Source organism: Helicoverpa armigera, chromosome 2 (genome assembly GCF_030705265.1).
Source record: "Helicoverpa armigera isolate CAAS_96S chromosome 2, ASM3070526v1, whole genome shotgun sequence".
Taxonomy (NCBI): Eukaryota; Metazoa; Arthropoda; class Insecta; order Lepidoptera; family Noctuidae; genus Helicoverpa; species Helicoverpa armigera.
The window spans coordinates 11,514,297-11,534,218 of NC_087121.1; the positions used below are offsets into that span (position 1 = coordinate 11,514,297).

Genomic DNA, 19,922 nt, shown 5'->3' on the forward strand with positions numbered 1-19,922 from the left:
AACTTTTTCGAAAAATCCTCCAATTCCCTCCAAGCCAATTTTTAATCCCCCCGCTGATCCCCCCAAAGGATTCTTCCCCCCAAAAAATCCCCCGAGGGCAGAAAATACCCCCAAATTTGGGGGGAATCCCCCCCATCTGGCATCACTGTCAACAAAAGTTTGGCAAATTGTCTAATGTCGATTTGACATATTTTAATGACAGTGACGTATTTTATTTATTTTCAATTCGAGATCATGGCTTTTGAGTTAGCTGCCTGTCGAGTTCAAGAGGGAGAGTACATAAAGGGAGTGCATCAGGGAGCACTTTAATGTCGGTCATACGCCTGATCTCTCTCCGGAGATTTCGGATTGCCGTCCCATCGGGCTATGAGAGTGAACGAATACCTAGGTATCCGTATAGTTATCGGCACGGATATTGAGCCCTGACCTGCGCAGAAGCGATTTTTCGGTTTATTGCCTTATATGTATAGTGCGCAAAAGCGATCCCCACTCTTCCGCCGAGAGCTCAATATCCGTGCCGATAACTATAGTGAGTGCACTGTGTCTACGCAAATGCTTGTGCACTGTAATATGTCCTCTCCTTATATGAGAACAGCCGCCGTAGCCGATAGTCGGTTAGGAGGACATTAACATAAGGGGAATAGATAAGGGTACATAATACGAAGCAGTGTGATGTCACAAGTAAATTATTATTGTTGTTTATGTTATTTGTGCAGTGACACTCACAAAGACAAGCCACACTAAGGTTTTTTTTTGGCAGGGGAATATCCTCATGGAGTACCTTCCACCTGGGGTCGGTGGAGGGGGTGTGACGATCTCTTACCCGCTAAAAACCCACCCAGTGTTGCCACCAATTACCTTTTGTCGAGGGCCCGGGAGTCACCAAAGCAAAAGCAAAACATTCTTTCGCACCCTCGACAGGTATTGGCCCTCCAGATGTTTGAAGGCGGGCCCCGTCACCCTCTCCTCTTTGATGAGTTCAATGTGGTCGTCACCTAGCGGCCACAGTAAACTCATCAAAGAGTGGCGTGCGCAACAATACGCCACCGTCTCGAGGCCTTTTTCTGTTCGGACGACAGACGCCCCTAGTCTATCGCCCGCAGGCCGGGTCCCCCTACGACGCCCACTACGTCTACTGCGGGTGGGGAGAGTGATAATAGCTTCGATCCAGTGGCGGATTTACAAACTTGCCGCTAGTAGGCCATTCAATTTTTGCCGCCTCTAATGATTGTGAACTTAATGATATTTCTGTCAGTTACTAGATTATTTTTGCAAGCCTCTTTGTACCGAAGAGTTTAATGTTAAGTAACAAGTTTATATGTCAGCGACTTTGAAGCGTAAAACCTCTGTAACTTTTAAACGGCTCAATCGATTTTCATCAAACATGTCTAAGAACACTCGCTCGTAAAACACCTGTAGTACAAAAAAAAAAAAAATTGAAATCGGTTCATTTGTTCGGGTGCTATGATTCAGTGGCGGCGTAGCATCGGGTGGCACCCGGGGCGGAGTACCTATTGAGCACCCCCCAAAAAAAACGACAAATGTAAAAAACTCAAAAATTTTGTACGAAAACAAGTAAAAAAAAGAACCACCGTAAAGTGAAAAAGTCGCGAGCGAAGCGAGCGCGATTTTTTTTAGTTTTGGGACACAAAAATGCCTACCCAAACAAGAGTGGAAAAAAAGCAATGCAAATAGAAGAAGCCGCGAGCGTAGCGAGCGCGAAATTTTTGATGTTTGGGACGTAATAATACCTAAAGAAATAAGAAAATAGCCAGCGACAAGCGAAAGGCGCGAGCGCAGCGAGCGCGAAATTTCTTGAGTCTTGGAACACAAAAATACTCCAAAAGTTCTCCACCTCATAAACAGCTTAGAAAACGTCAGCGTAGAGCGTCAGTTGTTTTTGCTACTTCGGTGCTTTAACTTTTTGTTAGATTGAGGACTCGAAGAGCGCAGAACAAACCAGGAATGATGAAAAAACCGCGAGCGAAGCGAGCGGATTTTTTATTTTATTTTTATTGAAACGCTATTAGAATATTTTAAAATTCATGATCACGTAAGTACCTAAGTATATATTACAGTTTATTAATTTTGCGTTTATTAATCGTTTATTTATATATGGATTGTGTACTCATATACTCAATTATAAAAAAAAAACCTGTAAAAAAAATTGCTAAATTTGCCGCCCCTCTAAATCTGCCGCTCTAGGCACTGGCCTACTTGGCCTATTGGTAAATCCGCCACTGCTTCGATCTCCCTTCCCTCTTCCTTTGCGACCATCACATCTTCGCAAGAGGAGGCAACGCCATTCCACCCTTCTTCGCTGAACGACCATGCAGGACACGACGGCCGACAGTGAAAGATTACCAGGGGCCCGATTCTCCTAAGTTAATATTGTCAAAATCGAATAGTAATTGAATCGCAATATGATCGTAATAGCAGTTTTAACCTTATCGGGCATTCTGCTACTAATAAAAGACCAATCGTATTCGATTGACATTTGATTGGTGTGCGATTGGTCTGCTATTTCGGTGACTACGACACAATAGACTGTATACGGTAGTTTGCTGTACAATCAATTTTGCAATCGTAAATCATTTGCAGACAAAATGATTCATTATTGAATGACAGAAAAGGATAAAAACGTTTATTTCAAAGAAAAAGTAGTGGAATGCCACATACGCTTCAATCGTAATCTAGTCGGGATTGGATCTCAGTCGAATCGAGTCGAACGTGAATCGTATGTTGCTTTAGTAAAATTAGGAGAATCGGGCCCCAGCAGCATCCACCACCTTCGCTAGGTCACGGCGCTGCGTTGCCCATGCTGGGCACTCCACCAGCGTCTCTTCGCTGCGAATGCGACAGTGGCGAAATTCGGGCGTGGGCTCCCGGCCTATGCGACACAGGAACTTTCCGAAACACCCATGTCCGGTAAGAACCTGCGTCAGCCGGAATCTAAGGGAACCCACTAAGGTAGTTTTATATTTTTTTACTAAAGAAAGATTCGCCTATTAAAGACTCGGTAGGTAACTACTCATACCGAATTTGATAATAAGAGCCAAATGTTAGGTACCACTTCACTAACGGTACTCGTAACACAATGGTATTAGGTATGCTACCAATACAACTTTTTCATAATTTACAAACAGGCTGATGTAACCATTTATATTGTTGCTTAAGTTGGGCAAAAAGTGTACCATTTCCCCTCTTGGGGCAATGTTTTGTAAATACGTTGTAGGAACAAATCACATGTTTTTTCTTCCTTCATAGAAGTCGTAGTCGCAAGTGGTCGTGTTTAGGACCTAGAATGATTTTTCAAAAATATATTCCAGTTAATGTGATTTTTACATTGTTATTCGTTGCGGTTGTTCATGGTGCTAAAAATTCAGATGAATATAACGGCGGTCAGAATAAACCAGATATTGCTAGACAGGGGAAAACAAAGAAAGCTCTTATGAGTGAGTAACACACGGTTTTTCATTAACATTACTGTTTTATTTCCATCATTTGACCAAGGGGTCAAAAAGTTGCCAAATATAACATCGATTTCACTTTAAACCATTTTTCATAATTTTAGCTCAGAAAACAGCAACAGGGACATTCTCAAATGTAATAACTCAAATACAGAACTTGCCGACGATGGATCTCGGCAGAAAGTTCCGGACGCCGTGCAAAACTGGTAATCGTTGTGGAAAGGTAATCTCGATCATTGTTACTCACAAGACTTATTTCAGGATTAAATATATGCCTACTTATAATTTTTTTAATTTGTCTGCTATTTTGCAAAGTCAGTAAGACGATATCGAGCCTAACTATGTTTAGAATAGTCGTATCCTCGTGTAGGATAGGCTGCAAAAATCTAAACCGATTTATTTTCTATGTTTTTACCTACCGATTTATCTTCTTCTAACATTGCATCAATCGCAAAAACTCTCGTCGTTATCATCTACTTACCGAAGAGGCTGAGGCAGCATTAGGCTAAGTTAGCATTCAATGTTTAATCTTTGAAAAAAAACTGCAGCTACAGCAGCTTCATCTTTAAAATCGACTCCAAATAATAGTGCGATACTACATAAATGATAAAGGAACTTAGTAATTAATAAACCTTAACTTTTTCAGGTAATCAGAAGACTGATGGTGCCAAAATTGGCGCAGCTAGAGAACACGATAATGGGCATCATGAAAGAGTTGGCAAAGCTGCCTCCTGGCTCCCGACTCCCCGACAAGTTCACGAAGACAGAACCCATTAAGTTGCTGTTGGATCAAAATTATAAGTAAGCTGCTGTTAACTTTATGAATTTACCTATGCTGTTGATTCTGTTTTTACTAGTAAAAATGCGAAGTAGTTTTATATGTCATGTCTGCTGTAGCCCTTACGGATGAAAGTTTAGCTTCATAGTGGGACCTAGTGTCTTCGTCGTCATCATCATCATCATCATCAGCCTATCGCAGTCCACTGCTGGACATAGGCCTCTCCAAGTGCACGCCACTGAGATCGATTTTCGGCTTCTTGCATCCAGCTCCTGCCAGCCGTCTTGCGCAAGTCATCACTCCACCGTGTCTTCGTCGTAATGATACTAAATAGTATGATGAACTACAATATTGCTGAAAACGGCACCAAACCTCTTCTCAAAATACTATTTCCAAATGTTAACGTCATTTATATTTTTCCTTTTTACCAGGGAGGATGTATGCATGGACAAGCTGGAGTCTTGTCTGAAAGAAGATAAGCGGAGGAAGCGAATCCTGAAGAAGTTATTCTTCAAGAAGTATAACTCTCTGCGACAAGACCTCATTGGCTACGGAGGACGAAGACTGTGGGGCGGCGAGGGCAACCTTTTCTATAGGAAATAAATGTAGTTTATATAATAATATAGTTAATTATAATACTGAATGTGGTTTTGATTTTATTTCCCTGTTAGACATTAGGAGAGAAAATGAAAGAAATCGCATAATACGTACATCATGTTTTGCACCACTTAAAATTTTTGGATCTTGCCATTCAAAAAGTGCTGATTTTCAGCTTAGTCTCTTTGAAACCAGAATTAAATATACTGCCTCGTATAACTATCTTTAAACAGATGGTATAAGCCTAGCACTTAACCCATTTTTTGTAAGACCACGTTATGAAAGTAGTAGACTCTAAGCTGAGACGTAATTTCGTAGAAAATTAAAAATAAGCCTAGTTTATGGCAGATATTTTTATATGAATGAACTGCTCTACACACATTTAGAACTAGTGTTACCTGCCTACAGAGGTTAAAAAGGCTTTGCATGACTGACGACAGAATATGTGGAAATAGTTGATGCCGATGGACTAAAGTCCACCAACATATACCTAATAAGGAAACGATTATAAAGTATTGAAAAAAAAAAAGATTGAGAAATTATAAAATAAATATCTACATAGCTGTTTCCCTACACATGAGCAGCGCTTACCTGATAGTAATGTCAGCGATTATTGCCGTCTGTCAATGGAAAAGCCTGTCTGGCAAAGCCTAGGCGGCCTTATAAAAATAAGTTTGGTAAAATGTCATTTTATGCACCTACCAAACTTACCACTTTGGAATATAATAGTTTGGTCTGGACCTCGACTACGTAAAGATAATCAGTAGATACCTACTAATCAGTCAAAAGTAGGTGAAAAAGGTGACTAACAACGTAAAAGGTTCCCTAACTCATAACAACCATCTAACAACACATTTACCAAAGCTGACAGTAAAATTCGATATAGCAGAGTGTTTTGTTTTGTAAGAAAGAATACTAACTTTTCAATCTGCTCTAGAATTTCAAACTAATTATTATAAAAAATCGTTATTGCAGCATCGGTAGGTCGAAATACATAGGTATAGCTAGTTACTCTTAAATAATTGAGTAAGAACTTAAATGCTAACTATTTCGGTTGCATAGGTTACTGCTGAAATGACCTTTGCTTTTGAAACGACCTCAAAAAGTTAGTGCAGCCTTTTGGGGAAGTCTCCACGAGAAAAAATTGTAGTCACGTGCAGGAAGCCTAGTTATACAATCCATTGTTCGTAATGTCTAAGAAAGAACCGCTAAAACACACATAACAATTTAATAAACATGTTGCATGTTTTACAAACCTTCATGCTAACGGAAGTCAAAAGCCTAAATTGGAATCCAAATTAGAACCAAACTTTTCTCTGAACAACCTGCTTGCTGTGCTTGACATTTAGTTTTTTTAATATGATTTTTAAATTGGAGTGCTAAAAGAATTTACTTTTGTGGCCAGTAATCTCTTAGTTCTAAACCAAAAAGACTTTATTCATTCTAGTAAAATGTGCGAAACAAAATTAAAGTTACAAGTAGTTTTAATAGTTTTATGTGTAGCGTTAAAAGGGCTTCAGGCTGTTGATGATTGTAAGTTTTCTTTTGTATTTATTTATCGACTCTTTGGTCACTTTATGAGTAGAGGTACGGAATTTTCATATTTAGGAAATACTTGGGTAAATGTGATAAATACCAAAAATTCATATACAAAAAAGTATAGAATTTTCCCCGAATAATATAATTTCTTCTTTAGGTTCTTAAATGTATATTTGCAAAATTATCTTATCGTAAAAAAAATGCGACCTTCATGTTTTTTAAATGCGAAAGTTCATAAGTCATATTCAGGTATTATAAATACCTCGAAGTTCCTCCTATATGGTGATTAAGGAATGTGGCGTATTTTCAGCACTATTATTCACGGTGACGCGAGCACCTCGGTACTTTGGCATCCTTCAGGATCATAGAGGGCAGCCTTTGTCCGTGGAAGTATCAGAAGAATATATGGACCAAGACTACATCGCCACCAATAGGTAAAATGTTCTACAAAATAAAGTAAAATCCTCCTGCCCTTGTTATAATTTTATTTTGGGTTCCATACTATTCTTTCTACCAGCATCTTATAAGTTCTTTCTACCCGTATGAGGTAACATGATTTGGGCTCCCTGTAATCCCAGAATATAAGGTGTACAGTAGTGAATGTATTTACACAAGTCTAGAAAATTCTCGACATTTTTCTTGCATAGTTTACCTATATTCTCGGTTCAATTAAAACGTAAGCAGGATATTTCACTATTTGAAGTTTAAAGATTTTAATATATTATCAAACGTTGATATTGTTTAGATAACGGTGTATTTTTATTTTCTAGGAAGCGACACAAAATTGATTGGAACAAGTAAGTTTTTTTTTATTTCGAATGTGCCTTTATTTTAATTTCAATTTTAAGTTCAAGCAAATCATTGCTAAGATAGGTTTTGAAAGGTATTTGTAGTTTCTAACCAGTCTCAGAAGAAATAATTGTAATTATTTTTCCTAGGAATCCTTTGGACATGGACGATTTCGATGATGATGACACCGAGGAGGTATTTGATGATAAAGACAAAGACGTCAAAGTACCCAACAAATATAACTTACAAGCCGGTCCCGTATAACATGTATGTACTTGAAGTGATAGAATTAAGTTGGTTAAGTAACTATGTAATAAAGATCTCGTTTAAGAATACCCCGAGTACCTACTTTATTCATCATCATCATCAGCCTTTTTATCGCCCCATTCCGGGCACAGGAGTCCTCTCACACAGAGAAGGATTGAGCGTTAATCACCACCGGTTGCTCAATGCGGGTTGGTGATTTCAAACTCTATAGTCGAACAATATTCCACGATACGAACCATACGCATTCATATTTGAGAGGTCGGTTATTTACCTGTAAGATTGTTTTAAATCGCAGTAGTGTAGCGTGGGGCGAGAAAACTATGAGGCGCTTTTTGCGCTTTCGCAATACAAGCATATTAAAATAATTTACCTTTCATTTATTTTGTTGATGGACAAACTATTCAAATAGATGGATAAATTCCTGGTTTAGTTAACATTCTTGTTCATGTATCAGTGACTAATGCCCGTTTTCACCAACAATCTCTAAACGTTTACCTAACTAAATGTCACTTAGAATAAGGGCTCCCCCAGTAATATTAAGTGAGTAACCTCCCCTCTCAGAGACATTTAATGGTTACTTAAACCATTCCTTAGTGGAGGATTTGTACGACGTTCCGTCAGAGAGGTTAGTGGTTATAGGGACATTTAAACTGCTCTTACGGGATCCCTAAATTTAGTTATTAATTGTTGGTAACATGAGCATAATAGTAGGTAGGTAGTAGTATTGTGTGATGAACATTCTGGTCGCCCATGGTCTGGGTGTCATGATGATAATGCGACCACTTTGTAGCCATAAGGTCCAATTATAATACTTCAAGCATATAAAATAGAAAAAACCGTTGCTAAAAAAATCATGTATTCTAAATTCAAGTACAAAAATAAATAAAAACAATTCTACATATCTAAATCGCTGTACATCTTTCCTAATCTGTCTTCTAACGATTCTGGTACTTGATCCGGGAACAGAGGCATTCGGGCCATTTCCAGCGACTCTTCGGAATAATCCTTCGACTCTTCGGAATACTGGTCGTCTAAATGATCCTGGTATATTTTCTCGCATTCGCTGGGATGCTCGCTTTTCATCGTGCTGGGATGGTAACCCAACGCTTCTATTGGGCCTACTGTCAGGTACGGCACTTGGGTTGTCACTTCAAAATGTCTACCTGTTGAATAAGAAAATTAGGGGTGAGTTTTTATCTTCGTTTATTAACTAGGTACAGTAGATAGCACCTGTGTAATTTGCTTAGGTATTTAGTAAATAAAAAAAATAAAGGTATATTGATTTTGAAATAAAATATTTTTCACGTATGCTTAGAGTCCGCATTAACGGGGGATGGTCTTTTTGCAGAACTTAATGATAATACAAAAGCATACTTACGATCAATATGATCAGGGAATATAATAGTAGCCATGGTCTTCGCAACATTGTCATCGTAGTATTCGGCGTAGATGCCCACCTTGGCGCCATCGTTTACTTCGACGCCTTTCGGCTTCTTGGTACATTCCTCCTCCATGTGTCTTCTGCCGGACTGCACCCCAGTCCCGTGAGGAGGGTGCAGCAGCTTCGGAGGAGGAATCTCAGTCAGAGGCATAAAGTTCTTATCCACATGACCACCCACGGGTTTCACTTTTGATAGTCTGGAAAAAAGTTGACCATAGGCGTGATGAAAGTGTAAAAATGTGATTCTAATTAGTCAGCATTTTAGATTGGCAAATAATTTTGGGCGTGTATTTTTATTTTAACGAAACATCAAATATTTACTAAGATATAGTGCAACAAATATTAACAGTGGGGACTCATGATGTCACGTCTATGTATTTGTACTTCAAAGTGACGTAACACAAAATTGAATCGTTTTGCATCTTCGTTTTATTTGTTTGTGAGAGAGAAAAAAATACGTGTTCATTATTTTTTATTTATATAAAAGACGGACTTATATAGTTTTTTTTTAGCCATGCCCATTTTTTGCCATTTTTTAAAGCATTGTTACGTAATTTTTGCACATAGCTAGGTTCAGTAATGAAACAATATCGAAGTAATGAAACAATGAACCAGCTGCTTGGCTAGTTGTGGTTAATAGTATTACATAACATTTGTAAAATTAATAAAAGCAATTATCGGGAAAATGACAACTACACCTTGTTTAATGTAGTTTTCGTTGTAGTTCAAAGAAATGGAATGCATTGTGTGGATGAGGACGTAATTTCAATCATTTTTCCTATACGTTAGCTCGTAAACTTGTCTTGCGCTCTTTGATTATATATAAACTCTTTTGCAAAAAAAGCGGGCACCTATGCGAAATCTTAGTTTTAAGGACTTTACGTGTATTTCAAAGGGTTTTAATGATTCTAGTATATTTCTAGCATCAAAAGGGTTAGCCAAGCATGCGTGAGCGTGTATTCTAAATTTGAATTTTGTACAATTGCTAAGAAATTGGTTAAACCTTGTTTTGGACTAATTGCTGGCAGAAAGTTCGTCGGTGTTTTGAAAAGTTTTTGAAGTGATTTTCAGAAAAATTATAATGCAGTTTTAATTAATGATTAATGTACCTTTTTGTTAGATCAAAACATTTTTGAAAAACTATGCGTATTTGATAAAATTTTCACCTGCTCTAAATGGGCTATACTGATGATTGATGACAATGTTAAGAGTTTCGGTATTTTAGTGTAAAGCGTTCTATTGTTTAGATATTGTACCCACGTGTTTTTAAATATCGCTTTTTCATAATTAAACACTATTTAGAGGAGCATCAGTAGTTTGGGCTGCGACAAAACCAATTTAAAATAAGCAGTGCCGATCACAACTCGTCTCCTATCAGACTTTGACATTTTTAAAAGTCTTGAAATTCTACAAAATACAGAAAATAGCGCATAGACTATGAGCACGAGGTCTTAAGGCCTCGTAATCACTGATTTTTAAATAACCTTGCCTCTTGGGAAACCCCGTAGACCTCTGAAGATCTATGAGTCTGAGCGTTCAAAGAGCGGGTTTTCATCCCAGGGACATTTTATTTAATAAACATGTTTGCTCCGAGGTTTTCTGGTATCTACAACACTTTCCTGCTTAAACCATAACAATAATTCGCAAACTGATATTTTTTTTAAGAAACATACGTTTGGCCAATAATAAGGAATTCAAGACTCCCTTTCAGCTAAATCATCGTTTAGTAAACCGACACCTATGGAGTTATCGAGAGCTTCAACGCGGCAATAATTTGACTTTTTGGATAGCTTTGACCCTCCTCGTCATTTTTCATACGGTTAATTTAACATTTATAACAAAATTTGGTATTTTTTAGATGTCAAAGTCTCATAGGAGACGAGTTGTAAACGGCATTACTAACTTTAAATTGGCTTTGTCGCAGCCCAAAGTACTGATACTCCTCTAAATAGTGTTTAATTATGAAAAAGGGATATTTTAAACTGCGTGGGTACAATATCTGAACAATAGAACGCTTTACACAAAAATACCGAAACTCGTAACATTGCCGTCAATCATCAGCATAGACCGTTTAGCGCAGGTGAACATTTTATCAAATACGCGTAGTTTTTCAAAAATGTTTTGATGTAACAGGAAGGTACATTAATCATTAATAAAAAGTGCATTATCAGTTTTCTGAAAATCTCGTCAAAAACTTTTCAAAACGACCACGAACTTTCTACCAAGAATTAGTCCAAAACAACGTGTAACCAATTTCTTAGCAAATCTACAAAATTCAAATTTAGAATACACCCTCACGCATGCTTGGCTAACCCTTTTGATGCTAGTTACATACTACAGTTATTAAAACCCTTTGAAATACACGTGAAGTCCTTAAAACCTAGATTTCGCATAGGTGCCCGTTTTTTTTGCAAAAGAGTGTATATATAATCAAAGCTTGCGCTATGGTTTTTGATTTGGAAACTATAATGAACATGAAGTAGAATAAAACAAGAACGATAAGTAAGTATTATGGTGCACGAATTTAAATTAAGAATGTTTTTTTTCTACGTGCCAGTGATAATATTGTAAGAAAGAGGTTAGTACTAAAGGTTGTACTCACTTATTGACTAATTTACTTGTCCTAATTTCTGCAGCCACATAATACATTTGCAACAAAACTGTGATATATAGAAACTCCATCGCGATGTTTGACGGGCACTACAGCATTTTAACTATTAATCTGAACATTTGGAAAGGTCTTTTAAAGCCTCCTTTCAGATACCAAAACAATGAATGAAATTCTCATTGTTGCTGCACAATGCAACAGGTGGTAGATGAATCTTTTTATTTTAATTTTCTTTTTTAATGACGGTTTGTAGCCAAATGGTGGAGGTTACCTTTATCAGTGAAACTTTTTGGTGTAGATCTTTTGTAATTGACGCGATTTTATTTTGATTACGTAAGGTTTTCCGTGTATTGTACGGTTTATAAGGTTGTAATAAGGTCGGTGTTGTGGTGGTTAAGCATCTGCCTCTCAAGTAGGAGTGTTTTGAGGGTTCAATTCCTGGTCAGGCAACTTTAAATGTAACTTTTCTAAAGTTCTATGTACTTTGTAAATGTATCTTAGAAACCAGACACAGTAAATGAAGGAAAACAACTGTGACACCTGGACTTAAGTAAGAAACTGCCTATCCTCTTCAAGCAAGCGAGGTGTTTAATCCTCATTTCCAGTTTATACGAAGTGGCCGAGTGGCAGCAGCGGGGGTGCCAAAAGGCCTATAATTATAGTAGTTTTAAAATAAAGTGTTATAGAAGAAAGATTTTTAAAAGTCCCTCATGACCTCACGACGGACTAAGCGGGGAATACAAAAAATAGTCTGAATATACCAATACATTTATTAATCATTTTACTAAAAGAAACGTCCCTTCTTCTTCTTGTATACAATGGGATCCAAGTGCCAGGTCTGGTTGCCGCCGCAGGAGACTAGGGTGAAGCAGCCTCCGAACACGATGGGGGGATCAGTGTCTGGTACGCAGATGTTATCTTGGCAGAATGTAGCAGTTCCTGGTGGAAAAGGATTTGTTGATTTGAATTAGGAACTTTTGTTTATTCAAGTGTTTTTGGACGAAGTAATCTTGCATAGGTTTTAAGGTTTTAATGTTGACGTTGTTGTTAGCTGTGTGTCATATTTGTATGTACCTAAGCGTCACTACCTGCTTATAGCTAACGTAAGTTTCACGAGCGAGGGACACAGCTTTATAATGGTAAAAAATATAGCTTTTTAATTTATCGAAAGCCATCTGTGATATCTATTGTATTATCTAACTAAATAAATATCATATTTATCTATGCTGCTTTGCTTGTTAATGCTTCCGTTATTTTCATTTTTTTATAGTTTACAGCGGGATTGAGGACTGACACACTAATATAAACGAATACTGCTGATAACGACCTTATACTGTAATTATACCACTCCTTACCAACGTATCCTGTAGGCCTGGCCTGACGCTTATTCTTGACATAATCCACCACAGCCTTCGACAGTGCATAGAAGTGCTTGCTGGCCTTATACCTCATCTTCGCTAACGCAGCATCGCAGTCACTCTTGTCAGCTCTGCAGTGGTACACCAAGTTCCGAGTGTTGGCTTTAACCATCTCCTCTCGTAACACCTGGTATTTACTGTCTGTGTGCAGCATTTGACCAAATCTGACGTTCACTGGAAGATGGGATGATTGGTAATCAGTAAAAGTAAAACAGCTGTCTGAAACTGAATTCACCCGCGTCTTTTCCCGATGAGGATGAAAACTAATGAGAATAAAAAAAAGTGTGTATTTGGGAAAGCACAATCACCCTTGATACATTTTGTTCTGAAGTTGCTTAGACTAGCGCTCAAGAAAGCAAACAAAAACTTCAGCTTTATGACATTAGTGTGTATCTTATGTGTCTTGTTATGTATCTTGTTGTACAGGTAGGTGTTATGAGTTTGGAAATCTATGTACGATTTTAATGAGAAGAATCTGTTGTTCAGCAGCGGAAAGAAGATACCATAGCTAATGTAACATGTAGATAATTCGAAATGAAAAATCCTTATGCTGGAGATTTTCGACTAATTCCTATATTCTCACAAATAAATCCATGACTTTCCTTACTCACATCCAGCTCCAACCAGATACCCTTCCACGCCAACATTGTTGGCCAAACACGCCAACACAGTGGCCAACACGAGTCTCTTCATGTTTGTGGCAATACAAACTGAAACAGTATGGCCGCCTTACTAACCAATAGCCAATTAGGATATTTTCATAGCCCAATTTAGATTGACGATCTGTTAATTGGTGAATAAAGATTGGAAATATAATTGTACTAGCTTCTGCCAGCGGTTTTACCCGCATCCCTTGGTGGGAACTTAAAATGCCTATAGCCTTCTTCGTTAAATAGGCTATCTAGAACTGAAATATTTTTTCAAACCGGGACTGGATTCCTGAGATTAGAGCGTTCAAGGAAAACAAAAAAAATCCTATAATATTAAAACAAATTTCCTGAAAGTAAGTTATATGTAGCAAAGCATTTCTAGCTAGAGGGTCAAAACCATAAAAAAGTTTAAAAAATCTTCATCCTCATGATGCCATTAGCAGGATTCGAAATTCAAAATCAATTCTTATTTGTCTAATCTTCCCGCCAACACGAGTACCACAAACAAACACGGGTACAAAGGAGGTAAGACCAGAAACAATTAACAATAGCTTACACAATCGTGAGCTGGCCAGCATTTAATTGACCCCCCCACCTGACAGCTGATAGCACCGAATTATACCAGCATTTCACGCTTCATTGTAATCTAGCCCCCATTTATGGTGGCATGAACTAATTTGTGGAGTACGGAGTCTCATAGATGGACTTTTTAAGTAATTTTTGATATTCAACTCAACTAATGAAATGCAAATATTTAATCAAAACGAGATTATTGTAATATTCATTGATTTATGAGCACACAACAGACTTTTTAACCTTAGTTTAGTTTTTTATCGGGTCAAGACCCGAAAAACATCACATGCTTTGCATATTTTTCAGACAGTTCTGGATATCGAAATTGAAAATAGGAATTTAATTAAGTAGGTATGAAAATGACAGCAATTTAGTATGATGCTTCCTTTAACTGCTATATTTCATAAAACTCGACAGGGAGTTTATGAAACTATGCCAACAAATCGGTCTTCGGTCACCCTGTAAACATTCCTAGGTCTATGTACCGCAGCCTTCAGTTAGCACCAGGTAAGGACAGTACGGCACGCGTGCTATCGGCCCTGTCCATCGTCTATAATATTGTAGGCACACTGTTCGATCCTTTTGCTTGCTACAGTTTTACTTACACTTCTGCTGATGACTCAGTACAGTGGGTCTTAATTAGTAAACGCAATAGTTTGGGTACTGTTTGTTACGCAGCGGAATGTTTGCGGTGTTAATACTTTATCTATTTTTAATGAAGCAGAAGAGTTTAAAGACATGACATCAACATAGTTAAAAAAATAACATACATAATACCTACCTTAGGCAAAAGAATGTAACTGCTTCTAGTACAGGTTGTGTAACTCAAGGGAATCCATGTCGATTATCTTTTAATTTCTAAATCCTATTGCGGACGAAGGTTTTTTTGTTATTCTTCTGCTTATGGATCTTATTAGCGAGATAAAGTTTTGCCTATTTAAGGTTACAGTTTTAGGAAACACACACGCGCACACACGCCCTTTTTCTTTTAATTTTTTTTTCTTTTTCTTTTAAACCTGTACACCACAGGTGTAAAAAGCGCGTGTGTGGTACCTGTACGTGCAATGCAGTACGGTAGGGCAGTCTAAACCAAAACGCGGAAAATAAGATCCTATGCAACACAAATTCTTTTCTCCGCTTTTCCAACCAGCAATGTATTCCTCCCAACAAATACAACCACGGATCGATTTGGCCAGCAAATTGTGTCCGTAACAGACGCACTAATTGTCTAACAAAATAATGCATCAAGTTTATCTGTGGTCGATACAGCGGCGCCGGCCACAATATAATTAGACGATTGTACCCATTGTCTATGGTCTCCATGATATATTGGCGCGGAAATCTGCGGTTTACTCGTTTGGTGATATTTCAAAACTTATTGGTAGTTTGTACCTCTTTGGTTTAGTGGCTGTGGGATTGTGTACGATATCTCTCTATGTGAATTTTGTTATATTATCATATTATACATTTAAAATGTTGTGAAATTAGAACCTTTAGGTGAATATTCGACATTTCTGTCGATTAATTGCAGATGATAAATATTTTTGGAGGCCGCCTACGACACTATTATTAAAAAAAAATTGTACATTACTAGATTAAGTGCCAGTTTTTCATTACCAATAAACAATTCAGCTACCATAATCGTTGATATCTTGTTCTAAAAACCTGAAGAAACAACAAGTTCTTTTACCAGCCGCTGGTGACAACACACTTATGGGAATTTGAAGCAATTTCAATACAGGTATCGTAGTGGGTGTCTCACTAAGAGTTATGATGGACAAACTGACAGACCGCGGCTGTACTCGACAATTTATACCCCTGATACCTATTAACCATGTAGTAAATGTGAATTATCGACAAACTTCTCTTTGCGGACACCAAACTCATTTACACTGCGAAAATGATACTTACTGTTATGACAATAAGGTCGTTGATAGTTGTAAGTGATGGTATGGTTAAGGTTGTAATAGTAACATCAATGCGGGGTGGTCAAGTCGATAAAATGATTTTACGTAGTTGGCGGATAGCGTTAGGGAGGGGACACGAATTCTCGATAGTTATAACGATTGTTAATTTATTAGTGTAGTATAAATATCGATGGAACAGCTCAATTGACATTTAAAACGGAAGTTAAATAAGTCAATAATTAGCATTTTAGATTAAAATATATCGCAGCTTACTTACCTACATTTATGGCTCACAATACTTAGGTGTTCCGTGGTCTCAGATAGGAAAGATTTTATTGCAAAACGAACAATCATTAATGTCTTACTTATATTATCTTTCTTATACCATTTTATTTTAAAAGTGTACCTTACTTAATACAGGGGTACCTGCGCTTTTCGAAAACTGTCATCTTCTTCCTTCTGATCTGTCTCCAATTTCATTTGGAATCGTCGCAATATATATTCCGTTTTCAATCCTCCCTGTCACTCGTCATTCTGACTCTCAGTCCTGTCATAGTCATGACATTTTTCAGGCAATCCATCCAATTTTAAAACATTTCATCATAAAAGTAAAAATATAGCGCCTTACCTATAAATGACGTAGGCACACAGGTGCATCTTATACCTGCAACTAGTGCAACTACCCTATTTGCCGTGAATTATGACATGTTAACAGGTATAGCGAGGATCATGTTTTATATTTAACCGACCACACAGACGGTATTATGATTTCTAATCGTTATAGTTAATCGAGTTGTCATCAAATGTGCTCGATTAAGTATTGACAAGATTTAGTAAACGATCAACTTAAGGAACTCCTTTAGTTGATCTATTTACTAACCAGTAAGACTTTCAGGCTTTATATTAAAATTCCGAATGAGAAAACTGTATTATGCGTCAAGTATATAATTTAAACATTCAGAAGTTGTCATTACCAATTTACATCATCCTCCGAGCCTTTTTCCCAAACTACGTTGGGGTCGGCTTCCAGTCTAACCGGATGTAGCTGAGTACCAGTGCTTTACAAGGAGCGACTGCCCTATCTGACCCCCTCAACCCAGTTACCCGGGCAACCCAATACTCCTTGGTTAGACTGGTGTCAGACTTACTGGCTTCTGAATACCCGTAACGACTGCCAAAGATGTTCAATGACAGCCGGGACCTACAGTTTAACGTGCCATCCGAAACACAGTCATTGGCGTCTAAAGGTGTCTACACACCAAAGCCGCTGATGCCGGCGGCACAGCCCGGCGGCCGTATTTTGTACAATCATGCCGCCGGCTTTCATAGAGTATTTGTCAATTACTAGAACACCACATGCCGCGGCAGTCGTGCCGCCGGGCTGTGCCGCCGGGGTAGCGGCTTTGGTGTGTAGATCCCTTAAGATATACTTAGAAAGTACATACAAACTTAGAAAAGTTGCATTGGTACTTGCCTGACCTGGGATCGAACCCGCGCCCTCATACTCGAGAGGTTGGTTCTTTGCCCACTAGGCCACCACGACTCCCCCCACTAGGCCACCACGACTCCCCTGTCATTACCAATTTAATTGCATATATTATAATGATTTTCAGAATCGTTTTGTCACTTCATATAATCCTTTTATCGAAACCTTTCATCACATTATTTATCAAATTGAAATGATTCATAGGATTCCCCTGCAAAGTATTTCATAATCGTGATTCACTTCTCTTGTCAAACCTTTACACGATCCAGGACATTGTCCAAGACACTTTTACAACAAGCCGAAGTATTTAATTCCGCAAAGACCTGTCCATGTAAAATGTCGCGAAATCATGACTGATATACTACATAGTATCGTAAATCAGAACAGAACAAGCAAAACAACGGCTCATAATAGATTACAAGCACATTACAATTTTGTAACACCCATAATTCGTATTTAACGGTTTATCAAAGTTGAAGCGGCTGTACCACAATACTAAAACTAACTAGACTAATAATAAATCTCTGGTTGAATAATAACAATCTAAATGCTTTCAAAACTAGTACATTATTCAGAATCCGTGCAGAATAATGGAGGTAGACGGTTATCTCGCCTATTGTTGCCATTAGCAGGCATCTTATAACAGCATTGTTTCCACCAATCCGAGGCGCACGAGCGCCGTAGATTGCCGGAGATGCACGAACGTTACAATTTAAATGTGGAATTGCTATCTTCAATTTTTTGGAGGTCTTTTGTTGATGTTGGCTAGATTTTCGTGATTGGACAGTCTCGTGTTTGTCTGGGATCGTGAATTGGTCCGAGAAGTCTTTGCCATCATGAAATGCATTTTTATGACGAATATTATTTTAACCTCTGGCACCTAGGGGCTTTGTGTTAGCTACTTATTTACTAAATAATTGTCTAGTAGGCATATAATTCTTGTCTTGGGAAAACATATACATACTTTTCGTAGTTTCTCCTTACAAAGAACAACTATAGCAAATCTATTCATTGAATCGATGGCCTGCCCACTACGCCATTAGGTCGTCGAAAGCGAAGCTCATAAATAATATGATTTATCGTCAATAAAGGGCAAAATATTAATTTTATAAAATTGTTTCCTGATCACCTTAAGGTGGTTAGGGGTCTTATAAATTATGTTTACATTCAGTTACAAGTTTAAAGTGAGCTGTTTATAAACTACAATTTGTATTATAACCTCATTATTGTAAAATGCTTTTTCCTGTTTCGCGGAAACTAACTCTTAACGAAGTAGATCATTATTAATGTAAGCTGGGGTTCCATTCCTAGTTTCATAAAGATGTGCAAGGCTGCAGTCGTCTATGACATTCATGCTTACTATTAAGTTAGGTACTACAATCGTATTGACATCGTTTTAGAGGAGTTTAGCTATGTTTTGATCCGAAAACATGCCTTTGGTCCCATTTGTACTTTATGAAGATAGATTCTTTACAGGTTTCCTAAAAAAGGCGATCCAGAAAAAGCTCTGAAAAAGCTGGGTATATGACGATTGACACAGTACTGCCACCAATTCACACCGAAAAACCCATACTTTTATTATTTTCCGAGGATTTCATATCACCTGAAACTCCTTCATTCGTAGATCCTTACGTTTCGGCAGACCAAAGCGTTTCGTGTTGTTCAAATGCATTGTTTACTCGACATTGGGCCCTAAGAGCACACTACAAATTAAACAGTCTGCCGACAGTTTCATTATTTATTAAAGAAAATCTTAATTGCAATCAAAGTTTTCAGTCGGCATCTTATTAATTCTTATGGGAAACCATCAGATAGCTGTGGCTTCAGCAAGAGTTTCAGACTCCTACTTACTAAAACCCTTAAGCCCTTCATGGCCGCGCTTCACCCCAGGGCCGCGGTAACACATTCGAATAATCCTGTAGCCCCGGCAGGGCCCCATTGGGGTTTTCTGGGATTTGCTGGGGTTTGCTGACTCTCTTGTCGGTCGGATATGTGCTTAATACCTGAACCATGTAATGAGCGTACGACTACCAGTTATCTTCATACTGATTTATTAGCCTCAACAAACTATCGGCCGACTAAAAGTATGCAGTGTAGGTACTCCTACTCTTTGTGCAACGTTTATGGACAATAAATACCGTGTATTGAACAGTGGGCCCAAATTAATTAGTATTATGTACCGATGCAATCGCCAACGATTGTTCTAAGCGATTTGTTATTGTTTCAGACCTTTGTGCTCGAGTTTAAAGGTGGTCGTGCTTAGCTGAGAATGTTGTGTGTATAGTTCCTTGTTTTGGAATTTTAATTATTTTGTCCTTAATGGGGGGATAATTGGTAGTGATATTCGTATTACAGTCTTCCTATTTGTAAGCATATTTTTTATCTAGAGATTTTGTATC

At 37.9% G+C, this 19,922-nt stretch overlaps 4 protein-coding genes across 4 annotated transcripts; 2 read left to right on the forward strand and 2 right to left on the reverse strand.

Moving 5' to 3' along the window:
- Positions 1–2,974: 2,974 nt before the first annotated feature.
- Positions 2,975–4,885, forward strand: LOC110378737 (uncharacterized). The gene is made up of 4 exons (XM_021338126.3): positions 2,975–3,455; positions 3,575–3,693; positions 4,117–4,271; positions 4,680–4,885. Exons 1-4 carry the CDS (start codon positions 3,305–3,307, stop codon positions 4,849–4,851), a joined length of 597 nt encoding a protein of 198 aa, XP_021193801.2. The 5' UTR covers positions 2,975–3,304; the 3' UTR covers positions 4,852–4,885.
- Positions 4,886–6,131: 1,246 nt separating this feature from the next.
- Positions 6,132–7,502, forward strand: LOC110379087 (uncharacterized). Its single transcript, XM_021338595.3, has 4 exons — positions 6,132–6,378; positions 6,695–6,818; positions 7,155–7,181; positions 7,323–7,502. Exons 1-4 carry the CDS (start codon positions 6,297–6,299, stop codon positions 7,435–7,437), a joined length of 348 nt encoding a protein of 115 aa, XP_021194270.1. The 5' UTR covers positions 6,132–6,296; the 3' UTR covers positions 7,438–7,502.
- An 803-nt stretch (positions 7,503–8,305) lies between these two features.
- LOC126055299 (uncharacterized) lies at positions 8,306–9,091 on the reverse strand. Its single transcript, XM_064040065.1, has 2 exons — positions 8,819–9,091; positions 8,306–8,603 (listed from the first exon to the last, which is right to left on the reverse strand). The coding sequence occupies exons 1-2, from the start codon at positions 9,030–9,032 to the stop codon at positions 8,335–8,337; spliced, it is 483 nt and encodes a 160-aa protein (XP_063896135.1). The 5' UTR covers positions 9,033–9,091; the 3' UTR covers positions 8,306–8,334.
- Positions 9,092–12,273: 3,182 nt separating this feature from the next.
- LOC110379076 (uncharacterized) lies at positions 12,274–13,079 on the reverse strand. Its single transcript, XM_021338584.3, has 2 exons — positions 12,845–13,079; positions 12,274–12,428 (listed from the first exon to the last, which is right to left on the reverse strand). Exons 1-2 carry the CDS (start codon positions 13,059–13,061, stop codon positions 12,274–12,276), a joined length of 372 nt encoding a protein of 123 aa, XP_021194259.2. The 5' UTR covers positions 13,062–13,079.
- Between the last annotated feature and the right edge of the window lie 6,843 nt (positions 13,080–19,922).

Bases quoted from the DNA above. Each gene is read 5' to 3' on its own strand.
- LOC110378737 (XM_021338126.3), top strand. From the start codon at position 3,305: ATGATTTTTCAAAAATATATTCCAGTTAATGTGATTTTTACATTGTTA. The intron at 3,456-3,574 runs GTGAGTAACACA...TCATAATTTTAG, and splicing joins AACAAAGAAAGCTCTTATGA to CTCAGAAAACAGCAACAGGG. The intron at 4,272-4,679 runs GTAAGCTGCTGT...CCTTTTTACCAG, and splicing joins CTGTTGGATCAAAATTATAA to GGAGGATGTATGCATGGACA.
- LOC110379087 (XM_021338595.3), top strand. From the start codon at position 6,297: ATGTGCGAAACAAAATTAAAGTTACAAGTAGTTTTAATAGTTTTATGT. The intron at 6,379-6,694 runs GTAAGTTTTCTT...GCGTATTTTCAG, and splicing joins GCTTCAGGCTGTTGATGATT to CACTATTATTCACGGTGACG. The intron at 6,819-7,154 runs GTAAAATGTTCT...TTTATTTTCTAG, and splicing joins GACTACATCGCCACCAATAG to GAAGCGACACAAAATTGATT.
- LOC126055299 (XM_064040065.1), bottom strand. From the start codon at position 9,032: ATGCCTCTGACTGAGATTCCTCCTCCGAAGCTGCTGCACCCTCCTCAC. The intron at 8,604-8,818 runs GTAAGTATGCTT...CTTATTCAACAG, and splicing joins ATTCCCTGATCATATTGATC to GTAGACATTTTGAAGTGACA.
- LOC110379076 (XM_021338584.3), bottom strand. From the start codon at position 13,061: ATGCTGCACACAGACAGTAAATACCAGGTGTTACGAGAGGAGATGGTT. The intron at 12,429-12,844 runs GTAAGGAGTGGT...CTTTTCCACCAG, and splicing joins CAGGCCTACAGGATACGTTG to GAACTGCTACATTCTGCCAA.